The sequence below is a fragment of the Octopus sinensis genome, linkage group LG28 (genome assembly GCF_006345805.1).
Source record: "Octopus sinensis linkage group LG28, ASM634580v1, whole genome shotgun sequence".
Classification (NCBI taxonomy): domain Eukaryota; kingdom Metazoa; phylum Mollusca; class Cephalopoda; order Octopoda; family Octopodidae; genus Octopus; species Octopus sinensis.
In genome coordinates this window covers 14,774,595-14,795,986 of record NC_043024.1, presented here as the reverse complement: position 1 = coordinate 14,795,986, position 21,392 = coordinate 14,774,595, and the positions used below count along the sequence as shown (strand labels likewise).

Here is a 21,392-nt window from a genome sequence, read left to right as displayed (position 1 = left end):
CATGTTTAATTTGATAAGAAAATTTCTGTTTATATGGTTTGTTGTTTATTGTGAGTTGAGCAGAAATCCCTCAAATGTTTGTCTATGAGACAGCATAAACTTGAAGCCTTACACCATCTCTCATTAAACAAAGGATCAGATACAGGAACATTTATTCGAAATCAGGTTAATTAAGTCACAAAAGAGTAAATGCATTACCCAAATAACTTTACTGCTAATCAGCTCGATTGAATAAATTAAGGAAATTGAATAATGAAGGAAATTATTTTACCATAGCATGGTGTTGTGGAGCAGTCTTGAGTCTCTGTTAGTGGTTTATCACATAGTTCAGTGCCTTTTCCCACAGTCCTTTGCCTTCCCCGTGAACGGTGACCATTATCACAGGTTTTGGAACAGTCTCCCCATGCACTCCACACGCTGTATACACATCCTGGTCGAAGAAAATTTAGGTTATTAATATAAACAGAAGATTCAATGCAAAAATGATGGAGTTACTCGAAAGAGTAAAGAGAAAGAGAAAAGAGATGAATGCGTGACAGAATAAGATGGAAGACAGCTGGATTGTACATAACAAATTGCTAGCTTGGATGATATAACAACATCATCATCATCATCATCGTTTAATGTCTATTTTCCATGCTAGCATGGGTTGGACAGTTCGACCGGGGTCTGGGAAACCAGGAGGCTGCACCAGGCTCCAGTCTGATCTGGCAGTGTTTCTACAGCTGAATGCCTTTCCTAACGCCAACCACTCCGTGACTGTAGTGGGTGCTTTTTACGTGCCACCGGCACAGGAGCCAGAGGAGGCTGGCAAACGGCCACGATTGGTTGGTACTTTTTACGTGTCACCGACATTTACGCCAGTCAGGTGGTGCTGGCATCAGCCACGTTCGGATGTTGCTTTTTACATGCCGCCAGCATGGGTATCATAACTACAATTTCCATTTGATTTTTATTTTGATGTTGACGTACTTGACTCAATAGGTCTCCTCAAGAACAGTGGGTCACTCTACAATCCAAGGTTAGCTCAGCAGGCAGTCTGATATATATGATATCAACTTTACCTGATTAGTTGTGTGGTAGGCAAAAAGTACTGAGACAGGATACACTGAACAATATTATAATGTAAAATTTTCCAAGATAAATTTTATGACAAGCTGCCCAAATGTAATCAGTACCAGCAAAAGCGTCAGTGAAGTTGAACTTGAACAAGTTCAAAACTTCAAATATCTTGGGGCCATAGTGAGTGACCAAGGTTCCAAGCCTGAAGTGATATCCTGTGTTGCCAAAACAAGAACAGCAATGGCCAAATTCAGAACATTGTGGAAGGACAGAAATATCATACTGAGCTAAAACAATTAGGCTAATGAGATCACTCGTGATCTCAATATTCCTTATTTCTTTATTGTCTACAAGGGGCTAAACATAGAGGGGACAAACAAAGGGATTAAGTCGATTACATCGACCCCAGTCTGTAACTGGTACTTAATTTATCGACCCCGAAAGGATGAAAGGCAAAGTTGACCTCAGCAGAATTTGAACTCAGAACGTAATGGCAGACGAAATACCACTAAGCATTTTGCCCGTAGTGCTAATGTTTCTGCCAGCTTGCCGCTTTATATTCTTATGATCTCAATATTCCTGTACACCTGTGAGACATGGACACTAATGCAAGCTCAGGTGGTTTGGGCATGTCACCTGCTCATCAGGGATGGCCAAAACAATCCTTCAGGGAACAGTCAAAGGTAGCAGACACAGAGGCAGACAGAGAAAGAGGTGGGAAAACAACATCTGTGAGTGGACAGGCCTGAAGATGAGAGACACAGTGTGAGAGGCAGAAGACAAAGATGAGTGGAGGGATCTGGTCGCTAAGTCATCAGTGGTGCCCAATGGTCAGCCAGACTATGGGGTAAGTAGTGTAATGTTTTAAGTCTATGAATTATAGGAAATTCACAAAAAAATATAACACAGATGATTTCCTTCATTGGATTGATCTAGAGGAAGATGTTATGTCCATGGTCTTTGCAAGCCCTTTAGAATTGATGGGATCAATCCAGTTAACGTTTCTCTTGAACAGTTGTAAGTCGATGGCTGCAGTAAAAACATGTGTTGAGAGAAAATTAGGGAGAGCTGATGTTCTGAGAAGGAAGGACTAAGCTCTTTGGTTAATGTAGATGCTGAAGAGGTAGGGGGTGCAATAGGCAACAGGAAAAAGAAAGGTGAGTGACTTATGAATGCCTGAGTGGAAGTGGTGGCACAAGATGAGCACTTAAGGCAGCGAGCTAGCAGAAATGGTAGCATGCTGGGCGAAATGCTTAACGGCATTTCGTCTGCCACTACGTTCTGAGTTCAAATTCTGCTGAAGTCGACTTCGCTTTTCATCATTTCGGGGTCGATAAATTAAGGACTAGTTATGCACTGGGGTTGATATAATCGACTTAATCCGTGTGTCTGTCCTTGTTTGTCCTCTCTGTGTTTAGCCCCTTGTGGGTAGTGAAGAAATAGGTATTTCGTCTGCCACTACGTTCTGAGTTCAAATTCTGCTGAGGTCGACTTTGCTTTTCATCATTTCGGGGTCGATAAATTAAGGACTAGTTACGCACTGGGGTTGATATAATCGACTCAATCCGTGTGTCTGTCCCTGTTTGTCCTCTCTGTGTTTAGCCCCTTGTGGGTAGTGAAGAAATAGGTATTTCATCTGCCATTACGTTCCGAGTTCAAATTCTGCCAAGGTTGACTTTGCCTTTCATCCTTTCGGGGTCGATAAATTAAGCACCAGTTTTGCAGTGGGGTCGATGCAATCGACTTAATCTCGTTGTCTGTCCCTGTTTGTCCCCTCTATGTTTAACCCCTTGTGGGCAATAAAGAAATAAGATGATTAAACTTTGGGAAATAAAAGCCACAGTAGTTGTGGTAGAAAAGACAGCCAGTGTGCGGGGCAGAGGTTGGAGTGTGTGGGAGGGAATTCAAGTCAGTCAATGGCATAGCATTTCTCTGAACAGCCTCGGATGTCTGTGAGTGTAGCAGAGTGGTTCTCAACAAGGGTCCACATAAGATTTTGCTGTTAAAATTTATGTACCATAAATTAGTTTTATTTCAACAATATACAATATATCTTAATTTTTTTCATACAATTCCTAATAATATTTAATTATTAAGATATAATGGAACTTTTTTAAACATCAACTGTTTATTAGGATCTTGTAGAGTAATACAGGAATCAAAGGGATCCATAGCCAAAAAATGGTTAAGAACCACTGGTGTAGCAGCAGCAGCAACAGCAGCAGCCGTTCAAGAATTTAGACCAGGAGATCTCCATTTCCAGCGACTTCGAGGGCCACCTCCCAGTGGTGTTGGGTGTCAACGAAGAGTCCTTGACAACAAGACGACCAAAGTTTTTTTTTCCAAGGTCTGGGGTCTCCCGCTCCTAAGCCCTAGACCATTACTTAATCACCATTACCAATCTTGTTGCTTAACAACAACAACAACAACAGTAGCAGCAGTGCTGTCTTAAAGTAGCAGGATTTCCCCTGAGCTTTGTAGTTATTGGGGGTTGAAGAATTTTCCTGCTTCAAAGAAAAATGTTTTTTGAAGCAGTTTTCTTTCTATGTTAATGACTTGCTGGTAGAAATCTTCAGTAATGGCAAGACCTAGCATTTGGAGTCTCTTGAGTGTTCTTATGGCATGCTGTTTGTGTTTAGGATTGGGACCTGTTGTGTTTTCTTGATATGTCTTTGTTCTGTGGAAGGAAACAAGACTAGCATGACTCTACAGTTTAGAAGGGGTAATAAAAGCAAAATACTATGAACTAGTAGAAATATTAATATTTCTAAGTCTCTCTAAAGGAGACAACAACAGCGGGACTGGATATTAATAGCTATTGCTGAGCTAATATGGCAGTCCAGAAATATAGGATGAATGCTGCCGTTGATTAGCTCCAAGAGGTCATCGTCTCTAGCTAGCTATGTGACACATGAACCTATGTCCATTATAACCTTCGAACAGGGGAGGTCAGCTGCTTCCCCTTGCTGGTCAGGCATCTACAGACTAGTTTCAGGCTATTTGCCCATTATCAATGCTGTTGATGCTGGGTTGCTCTGCATTGATAAGGGGCAAATACCCTGAAACATGTCTGCAGATGCCTGACAAGCAAGGGGAAGCAGCTGACCTCCTCTGTTCGAAGGTTATAATGGACACAGGTTCGTGTGTCACATAGCTAGCTAGAGGCGATGGCCCCTTGTAGCTAATCAACGGCAGCATTCATCCTATATTTCTGGATTGCCATATTAGCTTGGCGATAACTATTAATATCCAGATTTACTGTATATTTACTGCTGAAGTTTAGTAGAGTTTAGTTTTTCATACTCACCATCACAAACTTCTTGGGTACAGATTAATTCTCTGCTAATACAAGTACTAAAAGAAAATATTTAAGAAAGCTTGAGAAAATACAAACACAAACAAAAACAATATATTTCAAAATATAACAACTACAAAAATACATCTAAAGAAACTGTTGTCAATTTTGCTGCTCTTCTTCTTCTTCTCCTCATCACTATAATCGTCACCATCAATGTTATTATTATTACCAAAGCGGCAAGATGGCAGAATTGTTACCACACCAGGCGAAATGCTTAGCAGTATTTTCTCCATCTCTATGTACTATGTTCAAATTCCGTGAGGTAGACTTTGCCTTTCATCCATTCAGGGTTGATAAATTAAGTACCAATTGAATATTGTGGTTGATGTAATTAGTGGAGGCGCAATGGCCCAGTGGTTAGGGCAGCGGACTCGCAGTCATAGGATCGCGGTTTCGATTCCCAGACCGGGCGTTGTGAGTGTTTATTGAGTGAAAACACCTAAAGCTCCACGAGGCTCCGGCAGGGGATGGTGGTGATCCCTGCTGTACTCTTTCACCACAACTTTCTCTCACTCTTACTTCCTGCTTCTGTTGTACCTGTATTTCAAAGGGCCGGCCTTGTCACTCTCTGTATCACGCTGAATATCCCCGAGAACTACGTTAAGGGTACGCGTGTCTGTGGAGTGCCCAGCCACTTACACGTTAATTTCACGAGCAGGCTGTTCCGTTGATTCGGATCAACTGGAACCCTCGTCGTCGTATCTGACGGAGTGCTTCCACCTGATGTAATTAACTTAACCCTTTTGTTACTGCATTTATTTTGAGATGCTCTGTGTTTCTTCCAATTACTTTAAATTTAACACAGAATTTAGTAAAATAGCTTAGTTATCATTCAGCTAGTGTTAGGAACATAAATTGTGACAAAGGTTTGGTTGAAGAATTTAATTCAATACTTATGAAAACAAGACATTTGTACTCAGAGCCAGAGGAGGTTTCAGCTGGGTTGGTAATGAAAGGGTTAATCCCTCCCCCAAAATTTCAGGCCTTGTGCCTATAGTAGTAAAGATTATTATTATTATTTCTTCTGGTGTTTGTTCCAGTTTTTTATCTTTTGAGTTCAAATGGTGTCAAAGTCACCTTTGCCTTTCATTCTTTTGGAGTCAATGAAATAAGTACCAGTAAAGTACTGGGGTTAGTGTCATTGACTAGCAGCCTCTCTACAGATTTGGACCTTTACCTATAGTAGAAGGGACTATTATTTTTCTGTAGTTTCATGCAATTTTCTATTGTTTTATGTGCAAATGGTGAAGTGCAAAGTGTTGTGAGCCTTGGTATGGTTTCTTATTTCTTTACTGCCCACAAGGGGCTACACACAGAGGGAGCAAACAAGGACAGACAAATGGATTAAGTCGATTATATCGACCCCAGTGCATAACTGGTACTTATTTAATCAACTCCGAAAGGATGAAAGGCAAAGTTGACCTCGGCGGAATTTGAACTCAGAACATAGCGGCAGACGAAATACCGGTAAGCAGTTTGCCTGGCATGCTAACGTTTCTTCTTTCTTTACTACCCACAAGGGGCTAAACATAGAGGGGGACAAATAAGGACAGGCAAATGGATTAGGTCAATTATATTGACTCCAGTGCGTAACTGGTATTTATTTAATCGATACCGAAAGGATGAAAGGAAAAGTTGACTTCGGTGAAATTTGAACTCAGAACGTAATGGCAGACGAAATACCACTAAGCAGTTTGCCTGGTGCACTAACGTTTCTGCCAACTTGCCGCCCTTTGGTATGGTTTCTACATTGTTATTGATATTGAGCCTTGGTATGGTTGAGTCTTGGTATGGTTGAGTCTTGGTATGGTTGAGTCTTGGTATGATTGAGCCTTGGTACATTGAGCCTTGGTATGGTTTCTACATTGTTATTGATATTGAGCCTTGGTATGGTTGAGTCTTGGTGTGGTTGAGCCTTGGTACATTGAGCCTTGGTATGGTTTCTACATTGTTATTGATATTGAGCCTTGGTATGGTTGAGTCTTGGTATGGTTGAGCCTTGGTACATTGAGCCTTGGTATAGTTCAGTCTTGGTGTGGTTGAGCCTTGGTACATTGAGCCTTGGTATGGTTTCTACATTGTTATTGATATTGAGCCTTGGTATGGTTGAGTCTTGGTATGGTTGAGTCTTGGTATGGTTGAGTCTTGGTATGGTTGAGCCTTGGTACATTGAGCCTTGGTATGGTTGAGTCTTGGTATGGTTGAGCCTTGGTACATTGAACCTTGGTATGGTTGAGTCTTGGTATGGTTGAGCCTTGGTACATTGAACCTTGGTATGATTTCTACATTGTTATTGATTTTGAGCCTTGGCATGGTTGAGTCTTGGTATGGCTGAGCCTTGGTACATTGAACCTTGGTATGGTTTCTACATTGTTATTGATTTTGAGCCTTGGTATGGTTGAGCCTTGGTACATTGAGCCTTGGTATGGTTTCTACATTGTTATTGATATTTTTTAAAATCACGTCTGATGTTCCAGTTACTCATGGTATTGCTTTCACCCTCATGCTTCACATCTTGAATATTTCAATTTCGAGGTCCTTATATTCGTGTAGTTTTTACACTTCTTCATCTGAGAAGATTGCAGTTTCAACATCATCAACATCATCATTATCATCATGGTAATAAGGAAATTTTAGAAGTAAAGTGATTTAAAAAAAGTTCCATTCTTCAATGTCCTGAATTGACTGATAACTTAGCCTTGATTGGAATCAGTTCAATTGCATATATCACTTGTTAAAAACATGGCTAAAACTGCATCAAAGGAGGCGCAATGGCCCAGTGGTTAGGGCAGTGGACTCGCAGTCGGAGGATCACAGTTTCGATTCCCAGACCGGGCGTTGTGTGTTTATTGAGCGAAAACACCTAAAAGCTCCACGAGGCTTCAGCAGGGGATGGTGGAGACCCCTGTTGTACTCTTTCACACCAACTTTCTCTCACTCTTTCTTCCTGTTTCTTGAATAACGCTGTGATGGGCTGGCATCCCATTCAGCTGGGGGGGGGGGACAAATATGTCACAGAAACCGGGAAACTGGGTCCATGAGCCTGGCTAGGCTTGAAAAGGGTGACGTTTACTATTTTATTTAGTTTTGTTGCTCTTTATTTTGAATGTAAATCCTGCTTTGATTGAGTTTGCATTTTAATCTTTTGGTGTCAATATAGTAAATACCTGGCATGTCCAAGTTACAATGTAATGGGTTTTATTTGTCTTTTACAAATCTGTGGCCTTGTAACCAATGTTAGGAATTATTTTTATAAACATGGCATAAACACAGCATACCAGTAATTCATTTGATACTTTTGTGGCTTAATTCTAGCAATAACATGATACAATTGTTCAGGCTTTCTTTAAATGAAAGTTAACCTTTGTATTTTATTTTAGAATGTAAAGAAACATGAAAAATAACAACTGCCCCAACCAAACATTAGCTTTGAACAATTCCCTTTTGGCATTACAGTAAATTCTCAGCAAACTTTGCTTCACTTTACAAGAATGACTTGGAAATCCATAAATTTTAAAGCTTGTAATTTTTTCTTTCATACTTCATCTTTTAATATCCATTTCCCATTCTGGCAGGGGTCGGACTACCTCAGAGGATTCAGAAATTACCATCACTATTATGAATATTTATTTAAAATTTTCACACATTCTGACTTATTTTTCTTTATAAACATGAGTAAATAGTACAAACTACTACTAATTTTCCTTTTGTTTAGACTCAGATATAAGCTGCATCTTCTCAGACCACTCACAAATACCTATTTCTTTACTACCCACAAGGGACTAAACACAGAGAGGACAAACAAGGACAGACAAACGGATTAAGTCGATTACATCGACCCCAGTGCATGACTGGTGCTTAATTTATCAACCCCGAAAGGATGAAAGACAAAGTCGACCTCAGCGGAATTTGAACTCAGAACCTAACGGCAGACGAAATACCTATTTCTTTACTACCCACAGGGGGCTAAACACAGAGAGGACAAACAAGGACAGACAAACAGATTAAGTCGATTATATCGACCCCAGTGCATAACTGGTACTTATTTAATCGACCCCGAAAGGATGAAAGACATAGTTGACCTCGGCGGAATTTGAACTCAGAATGTAACGGCAGACGAAATACCACTAAGCATTTCGCCCAGCGTGCTAACGATTCTGCCAGCTCGCCACCACTCACAAATACCACTAATACAAAACAACAAATTAACTGTTCCATCACTTAATCTCTCCAGACCTCCAACAATGTAATGCGTATAATCTTAATATAACAGGACATCTTAATAGGTAGTCTTGACAAAAGCATAACCCCTTGATTAGCTGGGTTTTTTATCCCTACTCCAAAAATGCTGCAAAGCCAGCCTTGCAAATAGCCTTGAAGGGAATAGTAATGATTTTCTTTGATTTCTAGATAGAAGCAAATGGGAAATAACACTTACTGACGAAAGACAAAAAATTAAAATGAAAATTTTGTTACACCGTGTTATAAATGCTGAGCCATCAGTCATGAACCAATCTGTATATTTAGTTGAAAGTATCCAAATTACTCTGTCAAATGTAATGCATACCGTAAATCCTCGAGTATAGTCCACCCTTAAGTACAATACGCAGGGATTTTTAGGGTGCAGTACTTCTGAAAAACTTAAACCTTGTGTATAATACGCACCCCTTCTCTAACTTGAGCCGTGTGTAATTAAGCCAGCAGCACCTAGTCGAACAAACCCTTTCAAACATGCGTAATACAATAATGGTGATGTTCTTAACTGTTATATGGGAATGTAAATATGTTTGCAAATTGTTTTTGTTACATGTCATTCTGTGTTCTGAATACTTTTATTTTAATAAATGTTGTTTACTGCAAGTTATGGATGATTCTTTTATGACTTCATTGCTTTCAGGTTTAGCTTAAGGTATTTTCGCTCCCGACATCACAAAATGCATCTGAATAAACATTGCCAGACAGCAAATAGAGACTCGAACATTGCTTAGAAAATATTTTTCATTTTTAGCCGGGGAAAAAATGTGGATTATATTTGAAAATTTATAATATTTATTCACAATTTTTTAAATTATTTATGCATGATCTTGTAGCTTTGAGATTTCAATGTTGTGATCGAATATTTTTAGAATAACACTGTTGGGTAGATGTGAGTTTTGAACATAAAACAGGTAGAATATTAGGGCTGGTTTAATTGCCAAAGGTTTAAATTATATTTCAAACACCCAACTTTCATAGTGAGCCTACAGAACTCCCTTCATATTTACTCAAAGCTGACACTGAGTTGCTGTTTTAGTTATTGATGCCCATCTGTCAACCATGTACCATTCTCTTTACTCTTTTACTTGTTTCAGTCATTTGACTGCGGCCATGCTGGAGCACCGCCTTTAGTCGAGCAAATCGACCCCAGGACTTATTCTTTGTAAGCCTTGTACTTATTCTATCGGTCTCTTTTGCCGAACTGCTAAGTTACAGGGATGTAAAAAACCAGCATCAGTTGTTAAGCGATGTTGGGGGGACAAACACAGACACATACTTATATATATATATATATATATATATATATATATATACACATACACATATATGACGGGCTTCTTTCAGTTTCCATCTTCCAAATCCACTCACAAGGCTTTGGTCGGCCTGAGGCTATAGTAGAAGACACTTGCCCAAGGTGCCACATGGTTCCGGGTTCAGTCCCACTGCGTGGCACCTTGAGCAAGTGTCTTCTACTATAGCCTCAGGCCAACCAAAGCCTTGTGAGTGGATTTGGTAGATGGAAACTGAAAGAAGCTCGTTGTATATATGTATATGTATATGTATATATATATATATATATATGGAGGTGCAATGGCCCAGTGGTTAGGGCAGCGGACTCATGGTCGTAGGATCACGGTTTCAATTCCCAGACCGGGGCGTTGTGAGTGTTTATTGAGTGAAAAACACCTAAAGCTCCACGAGGCTCCGGCAGGGGGTGGTGGCAATCCCTGTTGTACTCTTTCGCCACAACTTTCTCTCCCTCTTTCTTCTGTTGGCCTGCTCGCTTAGCCAGCGGGGTGGCGTCATTTGAAGGCTAAAACAATGCCAAGCGCATTGTGATCAGCGATGTGTAGCAACATCTGATAGCGTGGTCGGTCACGGTGATCACGGTGATATATATATATATATATGTGTGTGTTTGTGTGTCTGTGTTTGTCTCCCCAACATCGCTTGACAACCGATGCTGGTGTGTTTACGTCCCCGTAACTTAATGGTTCAGCAAAAGATACCAATAAAATAAGTACTAGGTTTACAAAGAATAAATCCTGGGGTCGATTTGCTTGACTAAAGGCGTTGCTCCGACATGGCCACAAAGTAAAGAGTAAAAGAGTATGAGGAAATAGGTCAGTCAGATTTTATATTAGAGCCATAGGCATACATTTTATATTAGAGCCATAGGCGCAGGAGTGGCTGTGTGGTAAGTAGCTTGCTAACCAACCACATGGTTCCGGGTTCAGTCCTACTGCGTGGCATCTTGGGCAAGTGTTTTCTGCTATAGCCCCGGGCCAACCAATGCCTTGTGAGTGGATTTGGTAGACGGAAACTGAAAGAAGCCCATCGTATATATGTATATATATATATATATATGTGTGTGTGTGTGTGTTTGTGTATGTGTGTTTGTCCCCCTAGCATTGCTTGACAACCGATGCTGGTGTGTTTACGTCCCTGTCACTTAGCAGTTTGGCAAAAAGAGACCGATAGAATAAGTACTGGGCTTACAAAGAATAAGTCCCGGGGTCGATTTGCTCGACTAAAGGTGGTGCTCCAGCATGGCCGCAGTCAAATGACTGAAACAAGTAAAAGAGTAAAAGAGAAAAGAGTATACTTGAGCAGAGACTAGGGATGTTGCAAACTATGACAATAACTATATGAGAATTGCATGTCAATAGAAAAGGAGAAATATTTCAATGTATTTCAATGCGCATTTTTGTAAATTCTTACCAGTTATTACAGGCTGAGGTGAAAACAACTTTATTTTCAATAGCATCACCTAACATAACAATTTCATCTTTGTGACTAACTCCTTTAATACCATCTTTTTCAATGTAGCCCAACGTTTCTCCTGGTCTGAAGCCTGCATGTTTTTCAATTGCAGATGCAGTCAAGTAACAATCTGAAAGCAAAGAAAAGAACACATAAGTATATATATATATGCATGTATATATGCATGTATATATGGATCATTGTTTTTTAAAAAAATTATTTGAATTCTTCTTATGAGCGAAGAGCTAGTTTCTAACAAAGAAACAAAGCTCAATTTGGATAGCAAACAATAAGCTTTACATGTTAAACTTTGGAAAAGTCTTGTATATTTATACTATTCTGCTTACAGATTTCATCTGTAAAGTGTGTTAGCTGGTTGCTTTCTTTGCTTGAAAACTAGCTTTTCCATATTGTTACTTAAAAATTAAATAACATAACAAAGTGCACCAATATGTATAGTGGAGGTACATGGCCTAGTGGTTAGAGCAGGTGGTCGAGGGATTGCAGGTTCGAATCTCAGACCGGGCGATGTGTGTGTTTATGAGTGAAATAACTAAGCTCCCCCACGGCTCCAGCAGAAGGTAATGGCGAACTTCTACTGACTCTTTCTCCCCAACTTTCTCTCACTCTTTCCTCCTGCATCTTGCAGCTCACCTGTGACGGACCGGCGTCCCGTCCAGGTGGGGAACCTATACGCCAAGGAAACCAGCCCTTATGAGCCAGGTGTGGCTCGAGAAGGAACAAACAAACCAATATGTATTGATATAAATGTGAATTTATAATCAGAGCAGAGAAGCTGCAGGTTTGAAGCAAATGTTGTCGTAAATATTCTTCTTTTTGTTGACTTTGGAAGAGATGGTCGTTGCAGGACAACAACTAACATCCATGACTGTAAAATGATTTCTCTGTCTTGTCCCAAATTACTACATCAGACTTTTTTTATTGCACTTTGCTGAAGTTTTGATGGGAATGTTCCAGCAATATTCCATGTGTGTGTGTGTGCGTCTGTGTGTGCGTGTGTGTGTGTATGTTGTATGTGTATGTATGTAAGTATGTATGTATGTATGTATGTATGTATGTATGTATGTATGTATGTAAGTATGTATGTATGTGTGTATGTATGTATGTATGTATTTGTATGTATGTATGTGTGTGTGTATGTAAGTATATATGTATGTGTGTGTATGTATGTATCCCCTAAGAGAGGCATTTCTGCATTTATCTCAGGGCAAGTCTTTCCTATAAGACGCTTTGTAAATTGATTTATCAACAACACCATGTTACAATGGGAAAAAGTACCCTGATGATATTTTTGGGTCACAGCTGATCCCATGGGTAATGTCTTCCACAGAAGAAAGACATAATTGACATTTTTGGTTACGTGTTTGTGGCTAAAAGGCTGGAACTGTGTCTTGTTCATTAGATATTCAAGAGTTATCTTCTGCCCTTGGATTACAAAGGCATCACCTCTGCAATACAACATGATGTAATGGTTATGAGTCTAAAAGGTGGCTTCAGAGTTTTGGGTTTCCAAGTCTTTGTTGTGTGTCCTATCCCTGTATCAGCAGAAAATAATTGTTGCCCTAACTCAGCTGTTTCTCGGCAATGTAAATATTTTGATATACTTGCATAGCATGTGATCTGATCTGAGATCGTGTGCTGGAACGAAAACAATTGCAGCGTGGAAGGTGTTTATAAACCATTTAAGAGATGCAGCACAAAGTTTTGTCAGTGAACAGGTCGCGGTCTCAAAGCGACGAAAATATTTTGACAAATTAAATTTGTGTTTCTTAAATGGCTTATAAACACCTTCCACGCTGCAATTGTTAAATATTTTGAGTTAAAGTATTTAGATGAATTTACGATTTGATTAGTGTCTCCTTCCACCGGTTTCAGCATATTTCTAGTATTCATCATTGTGCCTGGTCAGCACATTACTAGTTGATTTTATGATAAAAGTAATGACAGTTGATCTCGGGCTAAAATAAACAGATGCATAGATAGACTGTCCCTTGGAATAGCCCTTCTGAAATACTTATTCTATGGGAGGCAATCCACTTCTAGTTCCAGTCCAGGACTTTGTAAACCTTCCAATGGTAGCTGTATGTATGTATATATAATTACGGACAGATGAATGTATACATGTTAATATGTGTGTGTGTATGCATAAACGTGTGCATATGTGAATGCATGCATGTTACTTAGTTTTATTACCTAGATATCTTGCTGATGGAGAAAGAGCTAGTTTCTAACCTAGACCCAAGGCTTGCTCCTTCATTGAAATTTCAACATCAACAGGGTAGTTGTGCATGTATCTGTGTATGTGTGCAAGTATTCAGAGTCGGTGCACATGCAGTTCTGTATGCTTTGTTTTATGTGTATATACTCGTGCATAGACATTACATGCATAAATACTTATATGCTAAATTTTTGTAAAGTTTCACATATTTTGACAGTTCCATTGATGGCTTGCATCTATATTATTTTAATTAGCTTTCTGCTTTCTGGTTTTAAGAATCTTAATTTCTCAAAATTGGAGCTGAGGCAATTGGTTGCATATCTTAGTTTCCTAATAATTATGTGTATAAATCTGAGCTTGTGATCAGGATGGAATAGCTATAAATTTCTCAACAGATCAGTGTAGATGTTCTTTTATTTTCTGGTTTTTAGCTTTATTTTGACATTAACTGGGTGTATATGTATCTATATACATATGTACATGTGCATATACATAGATAAGTAGGTACTCATGTTTGTTTGTATATATGTATGTAAGTAAGTACATATGAAAATGCATATGCCTACCCTTCCTCAAAATTTAAAGCCTGCTTTTTATGCTAGCAAGGGCTGGATAGTTTGAAAAGATCTGGTGAGTCACAGGCCTACATTGTGCTCCATGTCACCTTTGGCATGGTTTCTATGGCTGGGTGCCCTTTATAGCCCAGATGACTCTTTTCTGTATCACCAGCACTAGTGAGGTTGTCAGGATAGGAAAGGACAAGAAGAGGAAAAAGGGGAAAGGGAAAAGCACTCTTGGACTAAATGGGGGTGTATTTAAGAAGGCAGAGAGGGAATTTTGTACCAGGGAGTGTTAAAGATGTCTTTCTATGGGAGAAGATACATGGCTACCCTGCATTTATATGAGGGTAGACGGGAGTATCTGGGAAAAAGGTAAGATGGTGGTGATGGGTTGCCTGTGCAAAACCCTCATATTTTTCTTTAGGATTTTCCTCCTTTATTTTATAGAACTGAATTTAACTACTAACAAAGTAGCAAGGCTCTTTTGCTTATGTCAAGATACCTCTTGACTGTGGTTATCTGAATTGGTTAGAGTGTATATATGTGTGTGTGTGTGTTTGAGTGATATGTAAATGTATTTGTGAACTAGTGTTCATCTCAAGAACCTCAAATAGAGAATTCCTGGAATGTTTTACAAATTTTTATTGTCACTCTGGCTGTACTTGGAAAAATGTGAATCAGTTTTTTTCTTTTCTGCTTTCAAGAACCCAAGCATTTCTAGGATTTTCTGCAAATCTGTTCTTACATGGCCCAGTTCACCTATAATAACAGGAACAAATGAAAAAATCTACAGCTTGGATATAACAGCTCCATAGTTATTTTCCCATTTTCACTTATTCTTGATGAGGCATTCACATCTGTTGTATCACTAATCTCTACAACAGTGCATGGACTTTGGCTTCCTGTTCCATACAGCTTCCTCTTTCACTTTACTCCAAGCATCAACACATACAATATTCCCACCGGTTTCAGCATATTTCTAGTATTCATCATTGTGCCTGATCAGTAATCTTTTCTTGTTTAATTACCAGTTATGAACATTCTCTTATGTCCCATGAGAATGTCGTTACCAGTTCTGTCTCTTGGTATCATGAAGAGTACTTGAATACAGCTTAAGGTTAGTCACCAAAAAAGCTGTAGGTGAAAATAATTTTTCTTTCATCCGAAGTTCTATGATGTAGCTTTTGTATTTCCTTAACCAGGCTGACAAGGTGTTCACTGCTATGATGAAACATTTTATAGATAAACTTCCAGGTCAATAAGCTGCCACTCTGGAATATTCCTGTCGACAGTTTAATTCTGGTGGTGATCATTTCGGTATCTTCAATTCTTACTTTATTTATAACAGAAGGAAAAAATTCAGATACTTGACTGGAGGTGTTTGCATAATTTATCATCATCATCATTTAACGTCCGCTTTCCATACTAGCATGGGTTGGATGATTTTGACTGAGGGCTGGCGAACCAGATGGTTGCACCAGGCTCCAATCTTGATTTGGCAGAGTTTCTACAGCTGGATGCCCTTCCTAATGCCAAACACTCCAAGAGTGTAGCGGGTGCTTTTTACATGCCACTGGCACGGGGGCCAGTCAGGCGGTACTGGCAATGACCTCACTCGAATCCTTTTACACATGCCACCGGCACAGGTGCCAGTAAGGCGACGTTGGTAACGATCACGCTCGAATTATAGAAGAAAAAGTTCAAAAACTAATTATATCTGCAATTGTCTTATTCAATTCTTCATATGGTACAAGGTTAACTAAAGCTGTTGAATATCTTACCAATGGACACAGTACAGCATTAGAGTTGTGAATATCATCATCATCATAACCCATGTCTATTTTTCAGTGTTTGCATGGGTTAGGGATGTGGCGAGGCTTCAGCACAGTATCTCACTGCTTCTTGCAGTCCTTTGTCCTATATTTCATGATGTTCATCTTCCTGATATCAGCCTCCCTCCACTTCTCCCTATCTCTTACTCAATCTTACACTTCCATTGTTTCTTTCACCTTGGATCACCTGGCTCTTTTTTTTTTCATTTAACTTAACTCTTATACTTCTTGTGGCTGTGTGGTAAGTAGCTTGCTTACCAACCACATGGTTCCGGGTTCAGTCCCACTGCGTGGCACCTTGGCCAAGTGTCTTCTACTATAGCCTTGGGCCAACCAAAGCCTTGTGAGTGGATTTGGTAGATGGAAACTGAAAGAAGCCCGTCATATATATGTATGCATGTGTATATGTTTGTGTGTCTGTGTTTGTCCCCCCAACATCGCTTGACAACTGATGCTGCTGTGTTTATGTCTCCGTTAGTTAGCGGTTCGGCAAAAGAGACCGATAGAATAAGTAGTAGGCTTACAAAGAATAAGTCCTGGGGTCGATTTTCTCGACTAAAGGCAGTGCTCCAGCATGGCCACAGTCACATGACTGAAACAAGTAAAAGAGTATTACATGTTCATACCAATGCAGTCTTCTTTCTGCAACTGGTTTCTCTTATAACCATTTTTTTCTCTCGGCTATTTTCTGTTGCATTGTTCAAATACATTGATACTGGTTTCAAATTTTGGCACAAGTCCAGAAAATTCAAGGGAGAGGATAAGTCAATTACATCGACCCCAGCGTGCAACTGGTACTTATTTTACCAACCCTGAAAGGATGAAAGGCAAAGCTGACCACAGTAGAATTCCTATACTCTCTCTCTTTTACTTGTTTCAGTCACTTGACTGTGGCCATGCTGGAGCACCGCCTTTAGTCGAGCAAATCAACCCCAGGCGTTATTCTTTGTAAGCCTACTACTTATTCTCTTTTGCTGAACCACTAAGTTACGGGGATGTAAATACACCAGCATTGGTTGTCAAGCAATGTTGGGGAGACAAACACATACATATATATATATATATACATATATACAACGAGCTTCTTTTCAGTTTCTCTCTACCAAATCCACTTACAAGGCTTTGGTCGACCTGAGGCTATAGTAGAAGATACTTGCCCAAGGTGCCATGCAGTGGGACTGAACCCGGAACCATGTGGTTGGTAAGCAAGCTACTTACCACACATATTAGTTATGCATCTTGTAGAGTCTGTTCATCTCATTTCTTTTCAGCTTTTGTACAGCTAAAGTCCTCACTGAATTAATTGCCAACTCTCACTTTGCTGATGTCACCTCTGTGTGTAGTTGGCAGGGATCTAAAAAGCCATTCATCTACTTCTAGTTTTCTTATTATCCACCAGGTTACAGGATGTGCTACTTTGTGAAAAGTAGTTTCCAGATTGATGAATATTTTATAGAGTAGCTAAGAACTTCTGTGGTTGTCTCACTGGCACAAACCCGAACTACATCTCCTCTAAGCTAACAGCATGTGCCAAGACTGAATATATAAACAAGTGCCTGTCCAACAGTGATTGCATCATCCACACTCTCAACAATGCGCACTTAAATATGGTTTCTGATTACAAATATCTTGGGTCATACATATCATCATCTGGAAAAGATTTTCTAACTAGAAAGGGTATGGCCTGGTCAGCCTGTAATGACATGCATAAGATCTGGTCATCAAATCTAAGTAGAGACTTCAAACTTGAAATCTTCAAAGCCACAGTCGAACCAATCCTACTATATGGCTCAGAAACCTGGACGTTATCAAAGAAGCTTGAGAGGCAGTTGGATGGAACCTACACTTGCCTCCTTATGAGAGCTCAAAAACTCTCATGGAAGCGTCATCCAACCAAAATGCAAATATATGGGAAACTACCACCTGTGTCATCTCTTGTGAAAAGTAGGAGAGTCCAGTTTGCTGGACATTGTTGTAGAGCTGAAAACGAGGTAATTTCTACTCTTCTCCTCTGGAAGCCGTCTACTCGCAATACCAGAGAGCGCACACTCTCCTACCATGATGTAATCTCCAGGGATACAGGCATCCAGCAACAGGACCTCCGTAATGCCATGATGGACCGTGAAGTCTGGCGTAGCATGGAAAATTCCATTGTCTCAACCACGGTCGAACAATGATGATGAGGATGAAGCTAACAGGATCCCAAATCAGTTATGCTATAACTGTTTTTCTTATTTTCATAACTTGGTCCACCAGTTTGATATCTCTGTACCTGAGTCTTTCCGGAGCATCTTATTTGCTTTTGTAGAAGTTAATGATGATGATAAGGATGATGATATTACGATACCAGACAATGGAAATGAGACATCCCTGCACCACCTGATTAACACCAAGCAAATAAGATCCTTTATGTGACAGCTTCACCCACTAGATACAACAGCCAGATGTACCTGGAACCACACCTGTCTATCGTAAAAAGGGATACATTGAAAAAAGTGGCCTTGAGGGCCTTGCACATACATAAACAGGGCTGGAATGCCTTTGATCATATGTCTGCTTGGTCAGGGCTGACCTTGGCTAAGTAATATCAATAACTGATTATGCGAGTGATTAGCATGTGCCTTATTTTCTTAGTTATATTTAGCACCACAGCAATTATTCCCGAAGGTCTAATTGCTTTCCTTGCCTTCATATCCTTAACAGCTCTTCTCACCATACTGTACTGTCAACTCCAATAACCACTCTTTTTGTTGGCTCTACTTCAGATAGTCCTCCTTTCTCCCATGCATTCTCCTCTTTCAGCAATCTCTTGACAGAAGACCAAGTAAGAAATAGAGAGGCTTAAGAGTAAAAGATGGCATCTCTGTATGTAAATTTGATTGCAACATTTGCAGTTCAAAAGTAGCCCTAATGAAGACTGAATTGACCATATTAAATAATTACATTAATTAAATAACTATCCTGCTTTCTAATCATAAGTTATTCTTGTCTTAATCAAGATAATGTAGATTAAAGAAATCTAGAATTATATAGCTGTTTGGTTAAGAAATTTGTTTCACAAATATGTAGTTTCAGGTTCAATTTCACACTGTGGCACCTTAAACAAATATTTTTTATCATATCCTTAAATTGATTGACATTTAGTAAATGAAAATTTGATTGATAGAAATTGTGTGGAAGCCTGCTATATATATCTATATACAAAGCATAGAATAAATGTATGCTTACAAAGCTATACGGACAACCTATATCCTTAATATCACTATAAGTGATATCCTTAATATCAATATAAGTGATGTCCTTAATATCACTATAGTGATATCCTTAATATCACTATAATGATATCCTTAATATCACTATAGTGATATCCTTAATATCACTATAATGATATCCTTAATATCACTATAGTGATATCCTTAATATCACTATAGTGATATCCTTAATATCACTATAAGTGATATCCTTAATATCACTATAAGTGATGTCCTTAATATCACTATAGTGATATCCTTAATATCACTATAAGTGATATCCTTAATATCACTATAAGTGATATCCTTAATATCACTATAAGTGATATCCTTAATATCACTATAAGTGATATCCTTAATATCACTATAAGTGATATCCTTAATATCACTATAAGTGATGTCCTTAATATCACTATAGTGATATCCTTAATATCATTATAAGCTTTCAGTCTGATGGAAAAATAAAACCTGTTAAAGTGCAGGCAAGCATCTCATAGAGAAATCAACAGTTAACCTGAATGATTTTAGCAGTAAGATTCCATATTATTCAATGGAGCTAATTTCTATAGCTAATAAATGCACTTCTATCAACTTCATAATCCTTCAGAGAAAGTTGAGTTCACAATGTTTGATGTATCACTTGGTATGATAGATCCGTTCTCCATTTTCAGTTTCAAGAGAATAAAGCAAACTTCCTTACTCTTCATAAACACTAACACATCAATTCATTGTGTAAAACAAAGAAACATTTCTGCAACCAAGTCCACTAAGTTTAAATGTAAAATACTTTCATTTGAGGAAATGAAGGTTCTTAACAGATTTCAAAACAACAGACTAATCTAGATTTTATTAGTATGTACTCTTTTACTTGTTTCAGTCATTTGACTGCGGCCATGTTGGAGCACCGCCTTTAGTCGAGAAAATCGACCCCAGGACTTATTCTTTGTATGCTGAGTACTTATTCTGTCGGTCCATTTTGCCGAACTGCTAAGTTACGTGGACGTAAACACATGCTGGTAAACACATGACGTAAACCGATGCTGGTGTGTTTACATCCACGTAACTTAGCAGTTCGGCAAAATCGACCGATAGAATAAGTACTCAGCATACAAAGAATAAGTCCTGGGGTCGATTTTCTCGACTAAAGGCAGTGTTCCAACATGGCCGCAGTCAAATGACTGAAACAAGTAAAAGAGTACATATATATATATATATATATATATATATACATATATACGACAGGCGTCTTTCAGTTTCCATTTACCAAATCCACTCACAAAGCTTTGGTCGGCCCGAGGCTATAGTAGAAGACACTTGCCTAAGTTGCCACGCAGTGGGAATGAACCCAGAACCATATGGCTGGTAAGCAAGCTACCTACCACACAGCCACTCCCGTGCCTATTTGAAAGAAATTATTTGAAAATACATCTTCTCAATGCTAATGTACAAATGATATAGATATGAGTAATGAGAATAAGGTGAAAAAATAGGAAAACTGAATTGAATTTATTACTACTTTACACAAATTGTAATGAATGTTTATTTGTAAATAAAACCAGGTTTCAGTGACATGAAGTAATATTGCCACATGCAATAAATTTTGAAAAACTATAACTGAATAAACACGAAGATCTAAGAGATATCATTCATTATTAGGAATCACTGTTTTGGATTGCATTTAAAAATCTACAAAAATTATTTTTAAACTCCTTTTTTTCTTTATCCTACATTTGGTAACATAAAAATCCCTAGGGTTAAGGAAAGAGACTAGAGGAAAAAATCCAATTTATATGAGAAGGTATTGAACTGATTGGATAATTGACAGAACAGTAAGGTGGTCTTGAGCCCAAAAGTTATTGTAAAAGAAATACCCAAAAGGCACCATGTCAGTTTGACAATAGATTCTCCAAAATTACATTATTTTGGAGAGGATTTGCTTTTTTGTCTTTTTTTTTGTCGTTCTTAGACATTCAGGATATTTTAAAATCTAATAAAAACTGAGAAAAAACACATATCAATACATTTGATTATCCTCCCAATACTATTGGTAATACAATCTTACCTGATACT

General features: G+C 38.8%; 1 protein-coding gene across 1 annotated transcript in view; it reads right to left on the bottom strand.

Moving 5' to 3' along the window:
* LOC118768320 (SCO-spondin-like) overlaps window positions 1-21,392 on the bottom strand; it is a 447,598-nt gene that overhangs the window by 40,469 nt on the left and 385,737 nt on the right. The window contains exons 8-10 of the mRNA XM_036514554.1: window positions 11,399-11,570; window positions 4,370-4,416; window positions 272-430 (exon numbers count right to left, since the gene is read on the bottom strand). Coding sequence (XP_036370447.1) covers window positions 272-430; window positions 4,370-4,416; window positions 11,399-11,570 — 378 coding nt within the window. The remainder of the gene's footprint in view (window positions 1-271; window positions 431-4,369; window positions 4,417-11,398; window positions 11,571-21,392) is intronic.